This window comes from Fundulus heteroclitus, chromosome 17 (assembly GCF_011125445.2).
Source record: "Fundulus heteroclitus isolate FHET01 chromosome 17, MU-UCD_Fhet_4.1, whole genome shotgun sequence".
Taxonomy (NCBI): Eukaryota; Metazoa; Chordata; class Actinopteri; order Cyprinodontiformes; family Fundulidae; genus Fundulus; species Fundulus heteroclitus.
The window spans coordinates 17,027,778-17,053,793 of NC_046377.1; the positions used below are offsets into that span (position 1 = coordinate 17,027,778).

The following is a 26,016-nucleotide window of genomic DNA, read 5'->3' on the forward strand; positions in this document are numbered from 1 at the left end:
CCCTGGAAAAATGATTCTAACAGATCCAAACTGTTTATAATTATGGCTTAATAAATGCATTATAATATGTAAGAAATGCATTTATCTGCTGTTGTGTTTTATTTTATTCTTGCTTGGTGTCTTTTAATGCTCACTGGTGAAAGACTACCTGTAGCTGTGTAGGATTCAGGCATCTGTTTGGACGCTACGCCCGTTTCGGTGATGCTTGAAGACAGAGTGAAGCTGCTCGGGTAAAAACTCCCCAGAAAGAGAGCGAAGCACAACACGACCACCTGTGGAGAAACAAACAGGCCGACGGGGAGGTAGAGGAGAGGGGGGGGGGGGGGGGGGGTGGAGACGGAGAGAGCAAGAAATGGATGAAGAAATTAGGATGGAAGCAGATGTTTCCAGTTTAATAATCAACGGTGTCACATATGCGTTACCATTAAGCATGAGGATGTCTGGGTGCCAGCCATCCTGCACGACTTCTGGATTTTTCCTGCCACCATCGCCTGCAGAGCCTGCAGCTGCTGCAGCAGAGATCTGCAAAGACACACGCGGGTTAGACTGCGTCTTAAAACACAGAAAACCTGAAAGGCTTGTGAAAAGAAACACCCATCTCTTACAGTAATAGCGATTCAGTCTTTCCTCACTATCCACCATGGTCTTATAAAACCTGTTTGCTTCTGCTGCTGTTACCTTACAAGGCGGCATTAGATATTGCGGTGATTTTCCTCGTCTCGGGCATTAAAACGCGGCACAACTGTGCCATCCAGGTGCGGCGGCACAAAAACACACTCCAACGCTCCATTTATCTTTTCAGAGGTGACAGTGAAGCACACTAACCACCGAGGGGGAAAAAAAAAGCCCGACCTGAAACAGCTGTCAGGGACGCACTTAACCCCCCCCGGCACCCGCTTTGTGCAGCACACGCCGTCCATCCGTGCAGAACGGCTGACCAAGCGTCAGCGTCTCACAATGAGAACGGACTCGTGATTAAGCGTGAATGCAAAGCTGCAGCTGAATGCGTCCACGGGGAGCCTCTGATTCAGCGTTAATTTCAAATCACGGAGCTGAGTCACTGTTTTCCAGCTCAGCATGACCCAGGCGGTCGGGGGTAAAATCCTTCAACCCCCCCCCCCCCACCCCTTAGATGAAATGAACCTGCAGGCTGTAATCAAGCCTTCAATGAAACTAAAGCCTTCTAACTTTGACAAGACTTCACTTTCTGCAAATGTGCGGCTCAAATTTCTACTTCCCTCACCTGCAAGCGTTTGTGTTTTCTGGTTAACAATCAAAATGACGGCCCAACAAAACAGGAATTTGATGCTTTTAGAAAGTCTTTAATAAACAAACAATATATTAGTTACCTCTTCTTTAGTTCTAGCGAACAGTGACTAGAAAACTTTCTGTATGTCCTTACTTGTTTGTGCACTCCAAGGTTTCCACTTTCCTGCGCAGCTCGTTGTTTTCATTGGAGCATGTCTCCACCCTGTGGTCACACAGCAGTACTGCAGCGTTAGTGATTTGGGGTAATTAGCAGCATCAACACCTGGTTTAATTTGCAGAGGTGGGGATTTTTCACTTCCAATCTCTTCATTCACAAGTTTAACAAATATCTACCATTATGCAGATGATATTCTAATATTTGTTTAAGAAAAAAATGTATTATCTTGTTCAGGTGTTTATTTTCCTGTTTTTTTTACTAACATCAGCAAAGACTGGAGTGGGACAAAGGAAGAAGCAGCACTTACTTTTTCTCCAGAGTGTCCATGTACTCCTTCTTCTTCCTGCGACTCTCTTGGGCTGAAATCTTTAGAAGATAAAAAAAAAGAAAAGAAAAAAGAAAAAGTTTAAAAGACGAAAAAGTCTCCGCATTAAAATAAGATTTTCCTCAAAATAGTTGCTACATTCTCAGAGTAGACCAACAATTTACATGTAGAATACGGAATTTAGATTTTATTTAACTCCATTTTCTTGAGACTCTCTGATCTCTGAGCTCCTACCTTGTTCTTGATCTTCCTGCGGATCTTCTTCAGCGCCTTCTCCTCGGCTTTGGTGAGAGGCAGTTTGGTGGGAACGGGATAACCTTCGGCCACCAGCGTTCGACGCTCCTCCTCGGTCAGGATTAGCGGCCCCGACCCCTGTAACTTCTACAGGAGGAGAAGGGAAATTAAACTTTATACACTTATTCGCACATCTGTAGTCGAGTATAACCCAATCTTCTGCTATAAAAGGTTATAACGTAAAGAGGAAGGATGATTTTTGCCTCTACTAAATAATTTATGTGCTGAAATAGTCATATATTAGATCAAGGTCCTCTTGAAAGACCGAGGGATGACCTATTTGTAGTTTTCTGGCAGAGGTCACCAGGTTTGTTCATTTCAAATATCCTGATAAACTAAGAGGTCATACAGTCCAAGAATCTCCTCAGGGATCTTGGTAGAGAACCAGATGCTTACCAAGAGACACGATGTGCTTCACTATCATTTTACCCCTTGTTTTACACCAGACCCACGAGAAGTCATTATAACCAAAGAGCTCCATACTAGTCCCACCAGTCCGAAGTATACTAGCCTCGTGAGACCATCCTGATCTCGCGAGCTTTTAAGGTTTCACTCGCAGATCAGTCTGGCTACTCTCCGTTGAAGAAAATTTGGCGCCATTCACCAAATGAACGTCCAATCAGCGATGGCTTTGAGGCGGGTTGAGGTGTGACGCAACGAGAAGCGCGACAGTTCAGCCTAAAGAACATGGCGGCTTCAGCCGATGAAACTAGCGTTAGCGTGGCTATCGAGCAAGTTTTATCGGAATTACAGAATATTTCTTTGCTGAAAGAAGAGCAAAACGCTGCTCTGGAGGCTTTTCTCAGAGGAAAAGATGTTTTTGCTCTTCTCCTGACTGGTTTCGGCAAGAGCTAGTGGTTGTGTTTTCGTCGTCGCTCTGTTAGTACGTCATATGCTTTGTTGATCTGATTGGTTTATTTGGCCCGTCTATCACCAACATAGGCCAATCAGCTAACCAGTATTTTCGCCCCTTCCCAAAATTACTTCAACGGAAGGTTTCCAGATGGATATGTGGGGAAAATCCATCTGGCGGAGTCAGGTTAGAAGTATACGGCTTCAGTTTAAATCTGAATAAAGTTTCTAATCCAGCCGTGTTTGTCACAGTTTCAATTGTTTTAAACTTTTTAGTTACTGCTCTTACTGGAGACATGAGCAAGGTTTGGCCACTAGTTCTGTTTTTTTTTTTTTCTGAAGGCAGTTCATTTTTCAACTGCCTACTGCTCACTGCTGCACTTTACCCGGAAGTCAATTGGAACTTATCCTGTAACTGAACTGCGATTTATTACTGCATTTCCATCCTGTACTGTAATTCACTGCAAGGTATCCTGTAGAGCTACTGCAATTTTTCTGAGCTGTATGAAAACGAAATTTCGTTCTGTATGCACTCGGTGCATACAAAATGACAATAAAGAAAGTCTAATCATCTAATCAGTCTAATCTAATCTTACTCGTCTTTCCCATCTTGAAGAGAAATGTTTTCTCTTTGTTTACACCCCAGGGAAAAGCAATGTATAAACTACAAATGTGCTTCAATTCCTGTTATTTTCCAGGAATTATTAGAGCGCTCCCTTTGGCAATTGGGGAAACTCCAATTTTTATGTGTGTGATTACTTTCGTCACATTATAAATGTACAGAAATTTAAAAAATGTTACTTTTATTCTTATTCGAAGCCTCTTTAAACGTCTTTATCAGTCTGGGTCAGTAAGTATGGGGGCACTTTATAGCAGATTGCTTACATGAGGAGCGGTGAGCAGAGGGGAGTTGGACAGGGAGGAAGCAGCGCGGGGAGACACCTTCACGCTGGCCTGAGACGGGGCCGGGCTGCTGGGGGAGGTGGGGCAGGACAGGGTGGGGGTGGCGTGGACGGGGCTCTGGCTACCCTCCGAGTCACTGCCGTGGGAACTGGGAGGAGTTGGAGGCATCTGTGGCGACTCCAGGCCTAAAAAAAAACAGTGTACAGCAGAGGTTAATCACAGAAATTACAGATTTAAGAAGTTTATTTTGAAGTCCTTAAAGAAAAAACCTAAAGTGATTCAAGTTTGTTAAAGAAAAACTGGTTTTCCCTTCCTTTCATTAAAACCCTGTCATGCTAAACCTGCCAGTAGGGGTCCTTAAAGCACCACACAACAACAAGATACAAATAAAAAAAAAACTCAATTCAGACCTTTGGGTGAAAAATTGAGGAACTGATCCACTTCATGTGGCTCCAGTTTAATCTCAGGGATGATTTTCTCCTCCTTAATCTGCAGCACAGAAGAGAGAGGCGTGTCACAAACGAAAACAACCTGCAACCCCAAAAAAGGATTTGAACAAAGGAGTCTCCTTTCTCCCACCTTGATGGCTTTGCCTTGGTTGATGATGCCACCGAGTGCAGTTTGAGCCACGGGGGCCAAAGCCGGACCCGAGGGTCCCCGAGGGCCCTCGCTGGAGGCCGGAGAGAGCGAGAGAGTGGGGAGCAGGGAGGGGCTCTCACAGAGGAGGCCCTCAATGGCCTCCTCCTGCTCCATGGCCCACTCAGGGGAGTCTCCATCGGACTCTGTGGTGGAAAAGATCACATAAACTCCATTAAAGTCTGGTACGGACATAACCTGGAGCATAGCTGTAGTTCTACTCCAGGTGTGACTACAGGTACAGCTAATACTCCTGTCCCACCTGGTTCGCTGCCGTGCTCTCCGGTCAGGTGCGACAGCGGCGACTGAGGCCGGCTGTCTCCACACAGGGAGTAGCTGTGCTCGGCGGTGATGTGCGGCGGCAGCGGGGAGGACGGGGACAGCTCGCTGCCGTCCTCCCCCTCCATGGACTCCGCGCCGCCTTTGTCCCCGGACAGGAAGGGGTCGCTGAGCAGCTGGCCCAGCAGCGCATCGGGGGACAGGTCGTCCAGGAGTTCGGAGAAGTGCTGGAGAAACGGAGAGATGAAATATTCTTCAGAGGATGGGAGGTAACAGACTGATAATTATGTAAAAAACCACAGCGTTACAACCCGCCGACAGCAGCTCTGTGATTAAAGTCTTCATTGGCACCTTCACCCCCCCTCGGGGAACCAATCAGATCCTTATCCACCTCCTCTAATCAGCATTTCTGTTTGTGTCTGGCGTTCTCAGTGTGGCGACACTTTAACACGCAGACATTAACGCACAAAGCCTTCTGCTGTTAGTCCCCCCCTCCGTCGTCTCTCTTCTATCCACACATTCCTTCATCTCCCCCCACAAGGTGAAGATCCCGCTCCTCTTCCAGATGTTATGACTAGCAGAAACAGACGGCGTACAGATGTGGCGATAAACGCAGTGATAAGCGTCTACAAACGGCTGCAGTCGTTTCAACGAAAAGGCCTCCGAGTTCATGTGTCAATGAACTTCCAAGTCCTTCTATTTATTATTACAATGACATTTTGTTGTAATCTTCCATCGTTTCTTATCATATTAGGCCATAAAACTTAATTTTTAGTTTGAAGAAGCTAAACTCACAGAACAACAAAGTTACAACAAATAAGAGGAGCAAATTACTCATATTACTTTCCATAGATAGATAGATAGATAGATAGATAGATAGATAGATAGATAGATAGATAGATAGATAGATAGATAGATAGATAGATAGATAGATAGATAGATAGATAGATAGATAGATAGATAGATAGATAGATAGATAGATAGATAGATAGATAGATAGATAGATAGATAGATAGATAGATAGATAGATAGATAGATAGATAGATAGATAGATAGATAGATAGATAGACGTGATGAACAGAAGGAGGAATGGATGAAAGTTAGATAAACTGATGAATGAGTCTTATATTTTATATTTATAATCTATTTAGTTTAAATTCCCAAATGTAAGCTTTTTTTAATCATTAAAGAACCTCCACACAATCTAAAATATGCAGTTTAAGCTACTACAATTTTTATTTACCAGTTAAATTTTAGCAGTTTTCAGTCAAAACTGTTTAGATGGCTCATTTCAATGCATACATTCCACATAAATAGGAGTTTTTGTCTCCTACCAACTCCCAATATGCTTGGTAATTTAGGCGTGTAAACAGATTTTCTTGAAACCCAAATAGTTTATAAAACTCCATCTTTGCTGGTAAATGTGAAACATTAACCAAGAACTTGTTGACAGGCAGGAATCCCCCCAGGTGGCACCATCTTTATCTTGTAGGAAGGAAAACACCGGTTTATGAAACTTAAATGATTTTAGAAACACGGTAAAAACAAAATAAAAGGTGTGGGAGTCTCAAAGTTCGTGTTATCCGTCTTGCTTTGGAAACTGGTTATTTAATTTTACTTGTCCTGTCTAGCATTTCACTGTGTCCCACACGAACAAACGACCTCTCTTCCTCTGCTGCTGGTCGCTCCCTGTGAGTCCCGTCTCCAGGATTCAGTAAATGTAATCACCAACAGCACAGCGCACGTCTTTTCAAGAAGCAAGAAGACAAATATTTACACATTTCTCCACCCAGCGGGTTCCTTCTCTGACCTCCGGGATGAAGAGGAGCACGGCTCCAGGAAAGCAATCCAATGATATGACGCAGTGTGAGCGATAAATCAATCGGCCAATAGGGATACAATCATCTAAAGGGAATACAGTTCCAGTCAACCTGCAACCTTCATCTGAATCCCTGGTCCAAAATGCATAAAGGACTCCGCAGAACCTGACGGCATGATATTCAGCTACTAAAGTCAGGTTTTAGAGCAGAAACAACAAAATGCACTGGCGTTTCAGCTGGACACCCTGGAGTAAATCATAGAAGTCCTCATACTGTAATGTAAAGCAAGTCCAAAAAAAAGCAAGAGTCAATAAATACTGAAACTAAACAGAATAAGAAATCAAAACACCTTTATGTTCAAGAAGTCTTTTTAAATAAAACTGCAACCAACATGATGCTGCCACCTCACAGTTGGCTCCCCTAAAGCTTACAAGCTTCCTCCTTTTTCCTCCTATTGTAGCAATTTCTGTTATGAGCAAACAATTCAATTTTAGTTTCTTCAGACAAAAGGACATGTCTCCAAAAGTGTCCCGATAGCTGGACATCCGCATAAAGTGTAGAGTAGCGCATGGTAATTTGAACACATCTTAAGGAACCTGGGAATTATATCTAAGGATGAACCAGAGGTGTGGAAGTCCACATTTCTCTTCCTGACATCTTTGATCTTTCTAAGATGTCACACAGGGAATAAGTGTTGTCTTAAAGGGGACATTTCATGCTTTTCAGTTCTTCCTTTTCACATTGAAATAATTTAATTGTGGTCTATATAAAGTGGAATTTAATGCTTTGGTCTGGATTGCTCGTTAATTTACCCCCATGTTACTCCTTTTTATTCCCCTGTTCTGAGGTGCGTATGAGAACAACTCGTTTTGGTGCCGTCTCTTTAAATCTAAAAGGAGGCACTTCAAACCCTGCCCCCTCCAGGTCACAGAGCATTCCTCTCCATCCCCGTTCGGCCATTTTTGTAGTCTACTGGGGGACGGTTTAATGAACAACCAATGATTTGTCCACTTGTAGCTTCAGTGTCCTTCAGCTTCAACTGCAAAATATCTCCAAGAAATAAAAATGGCGGATTAGCGAGACTGGTAAGCTGGAATCCATGACCTTATCTAGCAGCTCCGCAGCAAAAATGTAACAGAAAAACAAGAAAACTGATCAACTTGAAAAATATGGTCCAAAAAGACTATAAAGATATCTACGGCGCTCCTGGAGAGACTATAGTCACACTCCTAGAGACTACAAGAACCCAACAAAATGTATTTAGAGGCTAAAAAAAAGTAGATTTTAAAAAAACATGTACAGATAATTTCCTTAATCAACCTATCAGAAGCTTAGATGACATCATCATCTGAGCTTTCCCTAATTATGTAAATTATTGTATGAATTTCTTTTTTCAGCCTTTTATATATCAGAATTGCTGTAAATGTGAAAGAAAACGACCCGACAAGCAACGTGCACAAAAAGGGACGAATCCTCGTTTAGTTTCTTTTAGAGAGAGCAGGAGCCGGGAGAGGCCGGGTTCATGAAAACAGAACCACACCAAACTCCCACACTGCGGCTCCATGAGCTCCCTGTCATTTCGGCCCGTGGCTGTGGTTCAGAACGACGGAGGACCGGTCGCCGACTGGGCGTAGCTCATCGCACACACCCAACAGAAACCTCTTTGTCCCTGCAGCCCATATGAGCGAAGGCGTTGTTCGAGGGACGGCTGTAACCCGAGACCCTCCAGCTGGGAAGCAGAACCAGGGGGCCGAAGCCCAACTGGAAGAACTCGAAGGTTTAACTCGGGATCGAGCAACACTGAGAACTGAGGGAGCAGCGGCGATAACAAAGAGGCTATTCTGATTTTTTTTTTTGTGAATAAACGTCTCTGGCGACACAGAAAATAACTGGCAAAGGACATCGCTGAAAGATGAGATAGTAATCTTTTAATTGAAGGCTGTGGACGGAGGAAATGCAGACAGATTATTGCTCAGGCTCAGTCTAATACAAAATCTCTCACAGAGGCTTAGCAGAACTTTTGATATGCCTGATCTTAATCAAATCAAACATGAAGCGAGCGGAAACTTCAAAGTAGGTCAGACGAGCATGAAAAAGTCAAAACTTTATCCTGATAAAGACATAATTTATTCATAAATCCACTAAACTGTGATGATATTTTCAGTTGAAATAAAGGCAGAGGATTCAAGTGCATCCATCAGGATTAATGGATTCCATCCCATTTTCCTGGGTATCCTTTTGATAAAAAGAACTACCTGCAAAGGGTATTGGGTAAAAATATAATATTTTGAAATTGGAAACCAACAATTTTCATGAAATGCTTTTGCACAAACATAGTAGGTTTAATATTCTGTTCTCAACTCATGTAATCTTTCTTGCATCTGAGATTCAGTCATACTCTTTTTTAACACCATAATTTCTCCAAAATGATCAATAATGCTGCATACTGGACAAACATTGCGTCTATGCAGCATTATGAGTCATTTTAAAGACTAAAGTCCATAAACTAAGTGTAAAACACAAAAACATATATGATCTAATTTGGCTTTGTTTACTTTTGACAACAGAAACTGATTAAGTTTGGACTTGAATGCTGTCAAAGGGGTAATTAAATTAGGAAATGATAACTTCAGGTTTCAGTTGATGCATTGTACAAACCACAAATATAAAGACTGTTTCCTACTGCTAAAAAAATGGTACCAATAATAAACACACAACTAAAATGAAAGTACTCAATAATGGAAATGGAGGACTCATCGTAAGCTTGTTACCATGAAGATCAGAGCTACTTTGTTCAAAAGCAGGTAAATTAAAGAGGTATAGTCGGGAATGTTTTGATTTTAATGCCACTGTGAGCAAGAAAGAAAAGAAAACGTGTGATTATGTAACTCCAGCCTCTCCGTAAGTCAAACCAGATTTTCAGGGCAGCAAAGTACACGAGAAAACGGCCCGCCCAGTCCAAAAGAAGCCCCCCGCCGGTCGGGTTCAGCTGTGTTTTGTACCCTGACCTGGACCCAGCTATGTGTACTCCTCAGCTGACAGGAACTCGCTCATAAAGCAAACATCCTAAACCATGCGGCCTCCTATCAGGACAAACCAGATGACTCATTTAGTCTGATCGGGATCCAGATCTTTGGCTTTAAATGTCACGGATCCTCAACACGTGTCCAACTATCAGCAGATACGCTGAGTGGACATCTGAACTTTTACCTGACAGCCCTGCGAGAACTTTACATCTGCTTAACAAGTCCATTTGTTATCAATCGTCGCTTTAGTTCAGATGCAGCTCTTAAATCAAAGGCTTCTGTTGGAAAAATAAATGGTTTATTGAATTCCTCGCTTGCCCAGATGGCTTCTAGTTTTAATAAAATCCAGCTTCTCAAACTTCCTGTTTACTTTATATGACTTTCCATTTAGAGGTGGTGGCTTTAGGACCGTACTACAGCCAGAGCGCCACAGAAATAACCATTTAGACACTCTTCTGAGCTACAGGGCTGTGCAAAAGCCTTCCACCTACTTTTTGAAAATAAATTTCCCCCTTGGCTTTTCTTTTTGAGATCCTTCCAGATTAAAAGAGGCCTTTTCATGTATTTTGACCATCAAAAGAAAAAAAAAAAACACAAAAAAACCTACATTCATCTTGAAATAAAACAATATACACTGCAATCACAGACTAAACTAAACTAAAAATAAGTTAGATTTTTCTTGAAAATAGTGTATTTGTACTTTATTTGAGCAGGCAAATAAGATAATCTGCCAATGGAATAAGATTTTTCCAATTAAAATAGGAAGAAGTCATCTCTATCAACTTATTTTAAGTGCATTATATCTAATTATCTTATTTTAGGGGTAAAATTACTCTTTCCATTGGCAGATAATCTTATTTACCTGCTCAGATCAAGGACAAATACACTCATTTCAAGAAAATTTCTACTTATTTTTAGTTCTGTTTTTGCAGTGTACCGCAAGTGTTCGCCTTGATAGTTTTTACTTAGCGCTTTTTTTCACTATACATAAACATTAGTTGTGTCATCTGGCAGTACTGCATAATTACCAGTAGATGGCGACAATTGACGAGGTCGATCTACATGTTACTCTTTGTTTTCGCACCTCTGCTGGATGTTGCCGATTCGCTCGTCTCATCACAGAAAAAGACGCCGCCTCGTTGAGCGCTGAATCGCACGTCGACATCGCCGCCATATTGGAAGTGGCATAGCGGAGCGATTCGCAGACGATGCCACATTCATTATGTGCTTTGTGGTACTGTGCCAACCGATTCACAGTACAAACCAGATCTATTGATATATTTAATCGGAAAATCTTTGTAAGGGAACCATAATGAGCTACTGGCGAAGAAATTCATAAAGTAGTAATACGTGACAGAGCCCATTTTAAAAAGCACATTTGCGTTTCCATTGACATGGTCCGCTTTGGTCTTGGTCTCTATGCCGTTAGCTTCATCAAGGCACTACAAGAGTCAAATGAAAGATATTCATGCTTACATAGAATCGTCCCTTTAATACAGCTATATACAGAAAATTTAAGCTATGAGGAAACATTTTTTTTATATAGAAGTGGTAATGTTAAGGTTTACTGCTCCCAGCAACACGTAGCAAATAATATACCAAACTTCAGAATCAGAATCAGAAATACTTTAATAATCCCAGAGGGAAATTGTTGTTTCAGTACAATCGCCATAACATAAACAAACAAACATCACAAACATTTCAGGGGGAGATGATTTACTGAGGCCTAGCTTACACGGTGCCCACATGGCGCTGCCATTACTCTGTGAAAAGATAGAGGCCGCAAAAAAAGGAAGGTGGGAGGGAAAAAAAACATAACTCATACTTTATCCTATAACAGGATACAGTTTGAGATATCAAGGTGTAAGTTTCCCTTTCAAACTTACAGCTTGAAAAGGGAAAAAATACTTTATGGAGGCTCCTAGGCGATTGCTAAATAGCTGTTAGTTGAGCTACATTTTGCAACAGAGATGCCTCCAGTAAACACAGAACGACAAACAAATGTTTGAATATCAATGACTTGTGCACATTTGTACCCAGCAGACACGGTGCTGCGTATCTGGTTTGAATGGTTGGTTTGGTTTTGAATACAAAAGTTCACTTTCATAGACAAAAATGCCTCGTGTTAAAGTGTAAAAACAATTTTGTAACACAATGTCGGGACACTGTAAAGTATAATCCACCCCAAAACAACTACCAATGTAAAAAGGTTGGCGCAAACGTGAAACCTTCAGACATTTTCCAGCCCCCAGCTGATAGAGGCCATGCATGAGACAACAGTGATAGGAAAGTACGACTATAAGTCGCTTATCAGTTGTTGTAACAACACTGGACTCACAGCTAGCAGGCTGTTAGACGGGACAATGATAGTGTGTCAGTGATACTAAACAAACCCCAGGCCTTGAGATGTTCTGGTGAAGTAGACAAGCTTAGACTGACCTGCTTGGGTTGTGTCAGCAATCAGGAAAATAAGCTTTTACACGTTAGGTTTTAAATATAAACCACAATTTTTTTGATAAAAAGAAAGAAAAAAAAACACCCAAATCGAGGAGATTCCAGCCAAATGAGCTCAGACAAACTGACCTCGCTCGACAAAAACGTCCTCGTTCTCAGAGGGATTGGAGCCGGTTCCCACACGGATAAGAGGGCGGCGCAGACACTCCCTGACCCTGATACTCGACATCGATCCCAGCCGGGCTTTCCAAAAACTAAGAAGTAATCAGAGATCCGCTCAAATCGGCTCTTGGAAAAGGCCGGATAACAAAGCACGGCTAAAATTAGAGAAGAGATCCTGAAACAAAACCAATGATCGTTTTACTAAATCAGTCTCAATTTGAATTTCTTTGAACGCATACTAAAATGTGTGATTTACTGTTAAAAAAAATAAGATAGGAGTTTAAATAAATCCTACAAATGACTTTTGAAAATAACAACGGTTATTTTCTAGATAAACTGAGGCCCCCATATTCAACCATTTCAAATTTTGTTATGGAGGAAGATTTTAAGTTTTCTTCTATTTAAAAGAAAATTCTGAACCTGGTAGGCCTGCAATAGTAAACAAAATCAATTTAAATAAATTAAGATGTATTTTTCCTGACTTTCAGCAATATCCGCCAGGAAAGCTTTTGACAACAATCTGTTGAATTTGAAAGGCAGTTTACATTTTTACTTCCTGTGTGTCTTTAAGAGCGGTATGTCGTAATTTTTACCTTCTCCTGTTTTTAACAGTGTTAGGACTTGTAGCCACTATAGTCGTATTCATTTCCTTGTCTAAAGTTGAGAAATGTGTAGAAAAACAAAAATAAGTGACCTCAAACCACTGAAGCACACCACAAGTAATAAAAAAAAGTTACAAACTACTTATTCTGTCACCATTGCAGCATCAAACTCCGGCATTAACGTATAAAACTAAATATCCACCCAAGTCTCTACCCAACTGGTCTGGGCTACTAAAACAAGGTAAATAAATCCTAAATAAACAAACCGCATGCTAAGCTAATCAGTCGCTAACCAGAAAAATTGACAGGAAGATCGCAAAGCACGTTATTCACTTTTTATACCCTATAGCGGCAGAGCTACCGAAGCCATTTTATTTCTGGACGGCATCACATGTTTTGAGCCAACACCAGTAGTCAAAATTCAAATGCAGTGCACTCATTAAACCTTAGGAGGGCGCCACACAGATGACTTCAGATTCAAAAGCACATATATTCATGGAAAAATAAGTTACACTAATACTTATATCGCGGCTGCAGTGACATGATTTTTTTTTCATAGCAAGAACTTGAGAAATATGGTGTTTAAAAAGGAAAAACATCTGGCTAAAATATGTACTTCATAATAAAACTCAATGTTTCCAAACAAATACTAAGCTAGAATAAAAACAAATGAATAAAATCTGAACCACCAAGAAATTTAAAACTAAAATCAGGGGACAACTAAAGAATATGCGCTCATTTAAACTGTACAACCCTACTTTACACTATGAGCTTCAATACATATTTGATTGGGGTGGAGTCACAGTGAACTTATATGAATAACAGGATGTCTGAGGGAAGTCCTGACTGAAGGCAAATGTTTACTCTGCACTCATAAGCGAGGACATGAGCGCTTTTCCACGCACAGAAAATGTTTGGATTCTACAAAAAAGGCCTTGCAAATTCAAATAAAAACATTTCACACACCTACGTATCTGTTCCCAGTTTCATCTTATAGTAGTTGTTTTTTTTTGTTGTCGCCCATAATGTGAAAAAAAAAGGGCCTGGAGTCATAGTCGGAAAACATCTCAGTTTTTTAAAGTCCAAAATTGTGACTAAGCTGTTGTCTGATGTCTGCCTGGCTGATACTCAAAATAAATGTGAGTGAGGAAGGGCACACCGACCCAACAACATGGTGAAAAAACGTGCTTCTGACTGCTGTTTTCCATCTGGGAGAGCTTCCCAGAAGTTTCACATCCAACCCCCGAAACACACCGACACACTTTCCAGAGCTGCCCGGTCAGACTGACCGACAACAGAAAACAACCCCCACTGATACCCCACCATGGGCGCACAATGACTTCAGGACTACAACCCACAACCCAGCCCACGTGAGTATTAGCTGCAAGCCTACATTTCATAAAAATCATTATCTCCTACTACTTGGTGTAAAACAGCTCTAAAAAATGTGAACTCTTCATTCGCTGCTTTGACCCATCTCTTGAACCCGACTCTTTTACAGGACACTTGCCTAACGCCTTGGAAACGTTAACGTTACTTGTGGGATCCGGACTGCAACAAGTCGATTTCAACATAAAGTGAAGGCTGTTGGTTTCAACAGAGATCACAGTTGACGCTCAGCCTGCAGACGTTTAAAAGCAGCACATTATGTACATGAAGAAAATAGGGCTGGGCGATATGGATTAAAAAATAAATCTCCAATTTTATCATACCAAATCCGATTCATCGATTTTTTTCCTCCTTTTTGTTTCGTAAAAAGAAATTATTTTAAAACCTTGCTTTTATGTCAAGCATTTCATCAGGGAGTTGACCTGAATTCAAAGTGCAACTAAAAACAAGCTGTGAAACATGCTTGTAAAACAAGATGGCAGCCGTGCCATTATAAACAATGAAAATATAACAAAACATTTGCTGCTAGTGGTATTACACATTGAGCTAAGAACAGGCTTCACTGCACTTGTGAACTTCAAACTAAGTTAAAAAAAAAAGTAAATAAGTAAATGAAGTACCTCGTGTTATGGTAAAAAAAAGTTTCCACTTAATATTTTGACAATATATTTGCCTAAACATATATTCAGCATCACATGCTGTTCTCTTCATGGAAACCCAATGAGTGTATTGGCAAAATAAATCCAGATTTTCCAAAAATGAAATCTTAAAGAATTGTAAATTCAAATTAATCGATTAAATCGATTTATCGCCCAGCTCTAGAAGAAAATTAAACATTATAGCGTGTTAATAAAAGCTCTGCCGCTATTAGGATTATCAATGAGAGAACTTTTTTGTCTGTAGTTTGCAAACAAAACTATAATATAGCACTTTTCAAAAGGAAATACATTTTTGTTTCTATTTCTCAGGTGTCTGCTGCTCTGTTTTTGGGTCAAGTTGACCTCACAACTAAACTCATAATTGACTTAATAACTAAAAGGTTCCCAAACCATCAACCCTCCACCACCATGCTAGACAACTAGAAACAGAAGTCTGTGCTGCTGACGTTTGTGTTTAGTGTGGGGCATTATGGACAAACGCCTCCACCTTAATCTTATCTGTCCAAAAGGACATTGTTGAAGAAGTCTTGCACTTTTTTTAGACGTATCTTTGCAAAATGAAGTTGTGCTGCCATGTTGTTTTTAGGTGCTGTCCAAACAAGCCACAATGGTTCAGTTTTATCCTCATTTCAATGTCATAAACTTTCCCAATTAACATCATAACTGGGGCCTGTAGAATCTGGTAGGGATTTTTGCATTTTCTGAGCATTCAAAAGAGTTGCTATTAAAAAGGTATGTTTGCTGGAAGCTCTGCTGATATTTGCCTTAAATGTTTCTTAATTGTGAAGAACACGTTCCGACTGCTGGACTTCTGTTTTCCCCAAATTGGCATTGTGAACACACAAACCAGTAAGCTCAAAAGAAGAAAAATTACCATTGATTTATTTTCTATTTTTGTCATTAGGCTTTGTAAACATAGCTTAGAAACGATATACCTCCTTAAAAGACTGCTATATACCTACTTTATAACTAACATTTTAGGGAGGACACCAATACAAATAATAGGAATGTCCCAGACTCAGACGCAGCATGGAAAGATTGTTAGTGAGGAACAATAATCCAGCTGTTTCTCCAGCTCTAGCTTGTTAAAACTGGGTCAGCGCACGCTCATGCACAGATTTTTCCATGTCTACACGCTGGGTGTTAACTTCATACCACTCCAGCTGAGTTTCCTCACTTGGTTCTCCTCAGACAAACAACAACTTTTTATCTTAGCAACAATCTTCAAACACTTTAAGGCAACCCGGTCCAGAGGGGAGAATATCATTTGGAGATGTGACTGCTTGGAGCTCCGGTTATTTGTCTACTCTGTGCTGTATCTCCCATCCCCCCTTCAGCCCTACACTTTGTGCAGCTGCAGGGTAACACCTGGGTCAGCAGCACCTTAAGGGGAGCTTCTTCACCTCCAGACTTGCCCGGGCGTGCTGACTGTCCAAATTCCTCTGTTAGCTTAGAAGTCTGAGGTGGATGCTTTCCAAGGAGATGCATGACTAAACTGAAACATTAAAAATGCAGAAACCCAACTTTGCAGGGATGAGTCTGTTCCAGTGGAAAAAGTTCAACCCTGCAAAGCCGAATGTATAATTTAGTTATAGTGAATTTTTCTTACACCTCCACCTGTTTAACAATCCTAGCTCAACTTAATATGCTGCTAAAGATAGTTTACTACAATACATAAGGTTAAAATGGTAATTTTGTTTATGTACAAGTACATTTATTTTTTAAATTCCAATTTAAAAAATAAGTCCAAGTCCAATGTATTATTACCCCTTTTTTGTATTTTATTTAGAATAGAAAACCAGGTTTTTTATGCGTAACATAACAAAAGTTTCATCCCCCAGACAATATAGCTACTAAACTAACAAATCTTTGTGATTTAAACCCAGAATGGATTACCTACTGATTTTTTATAGATAGATAGATAGATAGATAGATAGATAGATAGATAGATAGATAGATAGATAGATAGATAGATAGATAGATAGATAGATAGATAGATAGATAGATAGATAGATAGATAGATAGATAGATAGATAGATAGATAGATAGATAGATAGATAGATAGATAGATAGATAGATAGATAGATAGATATAATTTTTATCTTATTGGGGCCAATACCAACAACATTACCTTCTAGAATATTTTCCTAAAATGATAAATGAAGCGTTAAAAAAAAAAATCTGAATTCAATAACCTGATCACTTTTTAAAAATTTGAATTTTCTGGCTACTATTTCCAAATACAAACATGTTTTCTTTAAAAGTCATACGTTTCATGCCACATATCAGTTGGTTAAAGCTATAGAAAACATTTGCAGGCTGTATCCTTCATCTAAATTTCGCTTAAAAAAAGCCTGTGGTTGCTTGAATCGTGCATTGCAACAAGGGATGAGCCTGTTACCAGCATCGAGATACAAAAAGGTTTTTAATAGCTATGGATTCAAACCCACTAAAATTATGCGCCTTGCATTCCTGTGGTTAAAGTCCTTTTAATTAGATGCCAGAGAACATGCAGGAATGATGGCGAACAGGGGAACGCAGTTCTGGCCCCTCCCACCAGCTGCTCACTGCGTATCAGCTGGCTGAAAGGAAAGTTTAACATGCTTTCCTGTCATACAAGAAAGACTAATTAAAATTACAAATTGGATTGCTTGGAAAAAATTTCGAGTTAAACTGCGAAAGCTAAAAGAGGGTGATATGCTATCAGTCTTATGAAGGTGAACAGGGTTGGGCGACTGCGGTCATTGGACCATCCGTGTTCGTAAGGCTAATAATTGCTAGCGTTAGCTGATGTTGTCTGGGAGGTTTACTACTAAACTGTAAAAGATGCAGGAGCTTTACAGGCCTTTTTATGTAGCTCTCAAACATCGAGGCATCAACTATTTTGACAACCCTCTGTAGAATCACTGTTACTGGTGTAAAATAAGAAAGGCATAATATTTTACATGCACATGGCCTTAATAACCCAACTAATATCAGCTACTTATACTTCTAGTGCTATTCTATGGGAAGCAGAGCAGAAAAACATTTAAGTAATTTAAATGAATTTACCTAAACTGCCAAATTTAGCTTAGTTCTATATATCAAAATAAAAATGTTATAGGAAATCTTTTTTATAGCTGGAATAGTCAATATATTTGACTGCTGCTTTTCGGTTTCTGATATAAGTAATTAGATTGTGTCTTTTTTACTTCTTCGTTGCAGTGTGAAGGGTCCAATTCCAAATCCCATTTGTGCCACTTTCATGTGTGGTACTAAACTTGATGCATACAGGAGAGTTTTTGTAAGCACCTAAAGTCCGAACGGTCATGTTTTTGGTATTTCATCCGCCTTTTACGTCACTATCCTGGCTCTCACTACACATCCACACAGACTTCTCTGCAGCAGTAACAGTCACGGCTCCACAAAAAGCCGTTGTTAATAGCTGTGGGTTTTTTTCTTACCTTTCTACATCTTGTTATGATGTAGTGTTAATATTGTCGGTTCCTATTGCTCAACAGCCGTATAATAATACAGAGTATCCAATATTACGTTTTTTGGAGCAAAGCTTTATTGAATGCTTCTGTAAACAGTGCACTGCTGCGTAACGTCTATTTTCTCCTGTGCAAGCGGGTCGCTTTGAGGTCACGAACGGGTCAGACACAAGTCTGAGATTGGTTGCATTTAAACAGTAGTATGAAGAAAGAAAGGAAAAAGAAACTTCAACAACAAAAAAAAATTGGAATTGAGCATCAAGACGATTTTATAGGAAATTATCCAGATTGATAATAAATGTATTAGTCTGACGTGTCTACTTCCTTTGCATTAATAAATCCCAGCCTGGCAGTTTCTGGAAACACGTGCTCTTTAAAAAAAAAAAAAAAAAACAATTAGGAAACCACTTCTTCTGCAGGGTACAGGAAAAGTATTTCAAAAATGGTGCTAAATGTTTGTGTCATGAATAAATGTGTGGATCCCAGAAGGCTTGCTGCAGTGCTGTTGCCAATCGTAAATCAGGCTGTGTAACAAACTACTGACATTTCCTAAATTGAATCTAGAGCAGGAACAAGAATCCCCCCCCACACTGCAGTCTTAGGAGAAACCCGCAGCTGAGTAATGTGACATCGTCCACACCCTGTAACCATCAACACATCTGGCAACCATAAATCAGGCAACGTTATGGTCACTCGTGGACACATATGCGGTACCTCCCTGTGCCACAAACGTTCTGATCAGGGTCTGCATTGGTCCAAGCTGAAGGTTTAGGGGACTTCAAGCAAACAGGGAATACAAATGCCGGGTAAAGAGCTTTTTGGGGAAGGCTATAAAGCCAAGATGGATGCTTGATTCGGAGGTTTAGCAAAACTATGCAAAACAAAACAAACAGAAAAAAAACAAAAACAAATTCTTATTCCAGGCAAACCAACTTCAGCCATGAAAGAAACCTAAATTCATATCCGATAATAATCCTCAAAAGTAGGGCTGAACAATTAATCGCATTTTCAATATAATCACGATTTAAAAAAACGCAATTTCCAAATCGCGGAGTCTGCAATTTTTGGCTATGTAACAATTATGGAATCAGACACGTCCATTAGGTGTTGGTAAAATGTTTAAAGTGGGTTTGCCTCCACATGGAAGGGAAGACAGTTACAGCAGGGAGATAATCTAATTTTATTACTTGTTTTAGAGTTTTTTATAATCATACATAGCATTAAGTACAGGTCAATCAGTTTAATACATAGACTTGTTTGTTGGTTGCACTTTGTTCAACAAGGATTGATGTCTAAATCAACTAAAGCTGTTCTCTTGAATAATATTCTGATTAATAGAAACATCAAAAGTTCTTGTTTTAAATAGTCCTTGTTTACAAACGTCTTTATTTAGAGGCCATTTTTGTTGCTTGTGGTTAACGCAGAGAAAAGTCAAAATTGCAATTTTGGTTGAAATATATTGTAGGCAGAACGCAATCATTTCTGCTCTGAGTTTAGACGCTGAGGGTCTTTTAGCGACTAATCCGCACAGCGAGGAAACAAAATGATTTGTTGTTTGTATATGTTTAAAAAGACATGATAAATTAAACTGGAAAAAAAAAAAAAAATCGCATTAAATCGCAATATTAAGAAAAAAAAAATCGCAATTAGATTATTTTCCAAAATCGTTCAGCCCTACTCAAAAGTAAAAAAAAAAAAAGTAAAAGAAAAATCAACAGCTCTCAGGCTGATGAAACCTATTAACATTATGGTTCACAGAGTTAACGGTGGCATCCACATCATTCTGAGTTTGTTGAACCGACGGCTCTAAAAGGCATCGGTTGCACAACTCAAAGCAACTCATTGCAAGATCTACTTAAAGCCAATGCTCGATGTGAGGTTTACTGATCCCTAAATATAAAAAAGGAAAGACTGATGAAGTCACGGGTCACTCTGGAGGAAGACTGAGGAGAGAGGCAAGCAGATGTTTTAGGAATTTGGGACACGAGCCGACTCGCCCCGGTTCACCCTGCAGGGGAGACGGATGAGAGAGGAAGGCTGGAAGGTGGGGGGGGAACGAGGCTGAGGCCCTAAACTGGCCTAGAGTTCACATTTTCCGCTACTGGGAGGGTTACGAGCTACAGAAACCATCAAGCCAAGCGTTTTATGCATGTCACGCTGTGCCGAAGGCAGTTTACAGGCTTTACATGCTTTGAAGTCTAATACCTGAAATATTGAAGCGGGTGTAGAAAGCGTCCTGCCTGACAAACTAAATCAATGGAGTTTTTTGTTCATTTCACAACCTTTGAGTCTTCCACATGAAAATCAACTCTAAAATTGCTTTTTAGTTTATAAAAAAAGACAGAAACAAACAAACAGAGGACATTGGGACGGTTTTAAACTGCTTTCAGGCTTGCATAATGGCTGGGTGTGTAAAATCTAACCAGAAATTAAACCCACACCCTCCGAACCGCACACAGTGAATCAAATGACAGGGGGTTGCATATCCAAAGAAAAAAAAAAGAGGGAGAAAACACCAGAAAGAAGGATAAGAAAAGAGATGGAGCGATAAATTTAGGTTTGCCTCGCAGAATGAAGTCTCCTCTAGATTTCCCATAATGATCCCTTACCCACTGATTACTACCTTCGCGTTGCTTTTTAAACAGTCGCCTTGTCTGCAGGGAGCTGCAGTTTAAGCCTACTTTCAAAGTGGAGAAGAAAAGTTGCGTCAGATTTGACCGAGAGAAAAACGTGTGCACCATCTGTCCAAATGTTTAGGACGTGCTTTAAAAACCTAGCCAGCGGCACTCACACACACAAAAAAAAAAGAGGTACATGAGAAATACTGGGGTTAAATTGACCAAATCTGCAGCTCTAAATTATTTCCGAACTCTAAGTAGGAAAATAACTTACGCAGTCTAAAATACTAAAAGAAAAAGCATTAAAATGTGCTAAATAAGTCCCCATTTTAACATTTGCAGATCATTCCAAGGGGTAAAACAGATTAGAATAGAAATGACCTTTATTGTCGCTCAGTGGGGAAACTAATGTGTCCCAGCAGCAAAGTGAAAAGTAAATGGAAACAAAGACACAAATAAAAACGTTCATCAAAAATAAGAATGGGAGATTGTGTAGTAAGGGCAAATTTGCAACCTAAGGCAAAAAAATGAAGTGTACAGTTGAGTAGGTGAATGATAAATACTATGTTAATAAGAGATGAAGGACTTAAGGGAGAAAACTTAGTTTTTCAAGTATTTTTATAATTTTCTTCATCCACCCTGCTGAACTCAGGAAATGTCTCTCCCTCTTTATTTTGGGCTTGAATTTTCTTCAGAAACCAAATGCATTTTGTTTTTTCTCCCCTGGAGGTGGGAAAGCTGTTAGAACAATTTATTTTCTTATATTATGAATGCCTTCCAGTGTTACAGCTTTGAAAATACAGTTTAATTTACTTATAAAGACATTTTGATAGTAAAGGCTTTTAACACTGACTGAAAACACAAGAAAAAAAAAAACTTATTCCACATTTTATGTCTAAAATGTTTAAGTCTGACAGTAGAATAAGCCCAATTTTCTTTAATGCCTCAAGATCTTCATTACCGATGATCCGTTTTAATGTCGGCCCAAAAACTTTAAAACAATCAAGAATTTGTCCAAAACATTCCCAGAACAGTAGCTCAACTTTAACTAGATAAAACCCATCAAGTTAGTTGTTCAAAATGTCTAGACATCAACATTTCTTATATTATTATTGTTAGCAAATGCATGGTAAAAAAAAAAATCAAACATTTAAGAGCTTTTACAGGAAAAGTCTGAAAAGAACAACGATTTAAATGTATATATTAGTGAGTTTGGGCCTTCAAAAAGATTTAGACAAATTAAACTAAATTCCTTTTCTCCTCCATTTACTTAAAGATAAGTAAAAATGCTCAATCTGTAACAACGTTTCTGCAGATAAACAAGAGAACTGAGACAATGCGACTTTCAGATTTGCATAAAACCAAAAGTAAACTAGAAATATAAAAAGGAGTCCAGTTTTTGTTAAGTCCTTAAGCCACAAATAATCTCATCCTTTAAGTGTTTATGCTGGTTGCTGGGTTTGTGACGGAGTGGTACGTTGGAACAACCGGACGATCCGGCACCACTCCTGCTGTAATTACTCCGTCGGCCTCATTGTGACACAGAGGCGTGGCTCTAAAAAAAAAAAACAGGGATGAAGGTGAATCTGGAAAGGCTGGTCTGAGATGTAAAATTGGAATGTGAGCACACCTGAAAGGCGTGAAAAGAAACTTCCTCATTTAAATTTTTGAAGAAAAAAGCAAGCGCGCACACTGACACCTATGTTGCAGCACACACGCACACTCACACACACACACAGACCGTTCACACCGAGGCTGCACAAGGTCACCACCACGGAGCAGGATGCCCTGCCCCAACGGAGAACAGGCTCTCCTCTGTAAGCGCATGCTCTGGGCGCGTTTGTGCATTGTGACCCAATCTGAAATGGCCTGTCAAGCTGTCATCTCAGTAAAGGTTGTGGATTACGGCTGGTCTGAGACACATAGACAGGTACTTCTCTGCAGGAGCTGTGTGCGTAATGTAACCAGTCTCATATTTGTCCTGGAGCAAGCTCAACAAGTACACCCTTTTTCTCTGCGTGCCGATCCAATAAAAAGGTATGCGAGTGCAGACGGTTCGTCGTAAGGCCCAAACAAAACCAGATTTTCAACTCAGAAATTGAAATTAAACCTTCTGAAAACTTTTCTATTCAGCTGACACTTATCGATCATCAGCTCCTGAAGCTGAGAAGTTTCCTCTTTCCATAAAAGTCTAAACATTGCAACATTAGACCCCTGAACAGATCCTCCCATCACCCCTTAAACCTCACAGAACGATTTCATAGCATTAACTTCTTCCACCTCAATGTGTGTGTGGGCCCCAAACGGCCAAATGGACCTAAACTCAAAGAATGCTTCCTATGGAGCAGACTTCAGTTGAATAAATATAATCCATATCAGCAAATCCAGATGGAGACATTGTGCAGGTCCTAGCTGGTTCTAAAATGAATATTAGGATTAATAGTTTACACTGTGCCGCACATCTAGGACCCGTATGGGTCCCAACTTTGTCCAGAGCTGTCCTGGTCTAACTCTAAACAGGGAATCGTGTTTTTTTTACGTTACGTGACATGAACTGTTTCAATTTCTAAGCCAATTTGCTAAATGCATGGGCGTCATATGGGTAGACATGACACATGTAGGGTCCATATGGGTTCCCATGTTATCACAGGGTTGCCCTGCATTAAACATATACAGGGAATTAGAATTTTGATATTCTGTAACCCATAACATATGAAGCCTATACGTGTTAGTTGTGTTGCAAAAATACATTTAGGACTTATATTAGGCCAGACTTTACTCAGGATTGTCCTCACTTTACAAACACTTAGCACAGTGCTGCTTTCTAACTGCGGTACATTACTATCTGGGGCCCCTTTAAGAGCCCCACATGTACATTTCGGAGGGACAACACATTGGGTCCCATATTTACCCAGACTTCACTCAGAGTAGGTAACTTGGAAACGTTACCATCGGGATCCAATTTTCAGCCCATTTATGAGCTCCATGTGCAACCGCTAACTGGCTTACGCTAACGTCTAGGGCCCATATGGGTCCCACCTTTACCCAGAGCTGTGATGCCACTATAAACCTAAATAGATAAACATGGGGCTTTACCCAATCCCAACTGGGGCCCTTTTTCAGCCCCTTTCTTGCCATTATGGGGCCCACAAATAAATATAGGCTGGCTAACTATTCTTCTTTATGCTATTTTAGGTTAAGGTGTCACTTTTATGGAAACGTTGCTTGCATTCACATTTATATTGAATATTTGATTCTAAGATAAGTTTTTTCCTTCTATTCTTAATTTTTTAGACACTTTAGAGAATGGCCGAAGCTTTCAATGGCGACACAAATGAGGGGGAAAATGCGCCAGAAACCAACGTGCTCTTGTGTTACCTCCAAACAAAAACGTCCAGAAATCATCAACCTGCATCATATTAGCCTCAAGATTTAGTAGTGCAGCTGAAAAAAAAATAGCTTTCGGGATCCTCAGCGTGACCCATCTAGAAAGATTCAGGAATTGCACGAGTGTCTCCTTCAGAGAGGCAAGCTGCAGAAGAAACGTGTTGCCACCGCTGCAGAGCTTGCTCAACACTGGCTTTAGGTGAGTGTAAGCAAACAGTAAGGTGAACATTTCTAGATAGCCATCCTGCAGCAAGGAATACAACAACAAACAAACACTGTTGTGCAAGCAAAACAACAAAGAGAAAGTGATATTTAATAGAAAGGATGTTTTCCCTTATGCATTCTTCTTCTGACTGTTTGGGACATCTGGAAGCTCTTTCGTCAGGAGGTGAGAAAAGGTGGGAGATGTCACCAATAATGTTGATAAATTAATGTAAGGTGTAGGAGTCCTCTTAATTCTGCCTAAGAACATTGTTATGATGAATATAGTGTGTAGATAAGTACAGAGAACAAACCTAAAGTGATTTCCTTCATCTTCTATGTTGTGTTTTTAGGATTTTAAGCAGCAGCCAAACACGTCACAAGCCTTCAATCCCTATTGTTATTTCTCAAAAGAATGTGACACACGGCTGCAGATAAAGGAAGAAATAACGTCTTCTTATTGCAAAACCTGAACAACCTGATACATTAAAAGGCGTCCTAGGCCGCAGAGACTGGGTGGACGTTTAAGCTAATGAAAAAAATAAAAAATAAAAAAGCATCCGCCGCTGCTACTGGCTCAGGTTCACACCGCTGTGAGGAATCCCGTCCCCCCAGGAGGTGGAACGTGAAGGAGCCGGTCCACAACCCGGGGAGGAACAAAGACTTCAGTCTGTTTCTCCGCCCGCCTCACATTCAAACACTACAGTCTTGTTGCCTCTAACATTCAAGCGTCCCCCAGTCCCATACAAACTGTTTGTGTTTCCCTATATATAGAACGTCCATAATGCTGGTCTATGTTACACAACCCAGTCTCTGAGTACTGAATGAGTCGATTTAGCAGTTTACTTTTCGACATTCAGAGACGTTTTACCTTTAATAGCAATGAAATCTATTTCAAAGGCCCCTTAAAATTTAACACTCAAGTCTTTGGGCATATCTTTCTTTCCAAGACCTGCAAAATGTGTCGTTAAAGGTACAGTGTGCATACTTTCTGTGTAGCAATAGGTAGAAATGTGGTCAAATATCCAGATTTAAATTGTTTTTAGTGCAGAAATGGTGACGCTATCAGTCACCCTGTTGGACATTGCCATCTGGTTTTATCTCTATAGCTCCAATAGACGAGCCCAGAATTAGGTACTAAATAGTCCAATGATGCTGCTTGTGTTATTGTTCGGTGCATAGAAGGAAATTATTTCGTTTTTCAACTAGCTATCTTACAATTACGGATGCATAATATATCGGCATTAACATCGGTATCGGCCAATGTTTGTCGTTTTTCAACATATCGGTATTGGTCCAATAGGTAAAACTGGGCAGATATTCAAAAGGCAACGTTATTATAAAAAAAAAAAATCAGTTAGCATAGTTTTCAGAAAGTACAAAATTTTAGAGAATTTGACCAACACAGAAACATAAATGTATAACAGCATAACAGCAATATTGATATCGGATATCGATATCGGCCCAAATTCTCATATCGGCTCATTCCTACTTACAATTAACACACGGG

General features: G+C 40.1%; 1 protein-coding gene across 1 annotated transcript in view; it reads right to left on the minus strand.

Annotated features, from left to right (window-relative positions):
- Nucleotides 1–26,016, minus strand: part of creb3l2 (cAMP responsive element binding protein 3-like 2) — a 32,705-nt gene that overhangs the window by 2,919 nt on the left and 3,770 nt on the right. The window contains exons 3-11 of the mRNA XM_012873832.3: nt 4,699–4,942; nt 4,380–4,582; nt 4,211–4,289; nt 3,783–3,985; nt 1,986–2,132; nt 1,734–1,792; nt 1,403–1,471; nt 423–522; nt 149–272 (exon numbers count right to left, since the gene is read on the minus strand). Of these exons, the coding sequence (XP_012729286.2) occupies nt 149–272; nt 423–522; nt 1,403–1,471; nt 1,734–1,792; nt 1,986–2,132; nt 3,783–3,985; nt 4,211–4,289; nt 4,380–4,582; nt 4,699–4,942 (1,228 nt within the window). The remainder of the gene's footprint in view (nt 1–148; nt 273–422; nt 523–1,402; nt 1,472–1,733; nt 1,793–1,985; nt 2,133–3,782; nt 3,986–4,210; nt 4,290–4,379; nt 4,583–4,698; nt 4,943–26,016) is intronic.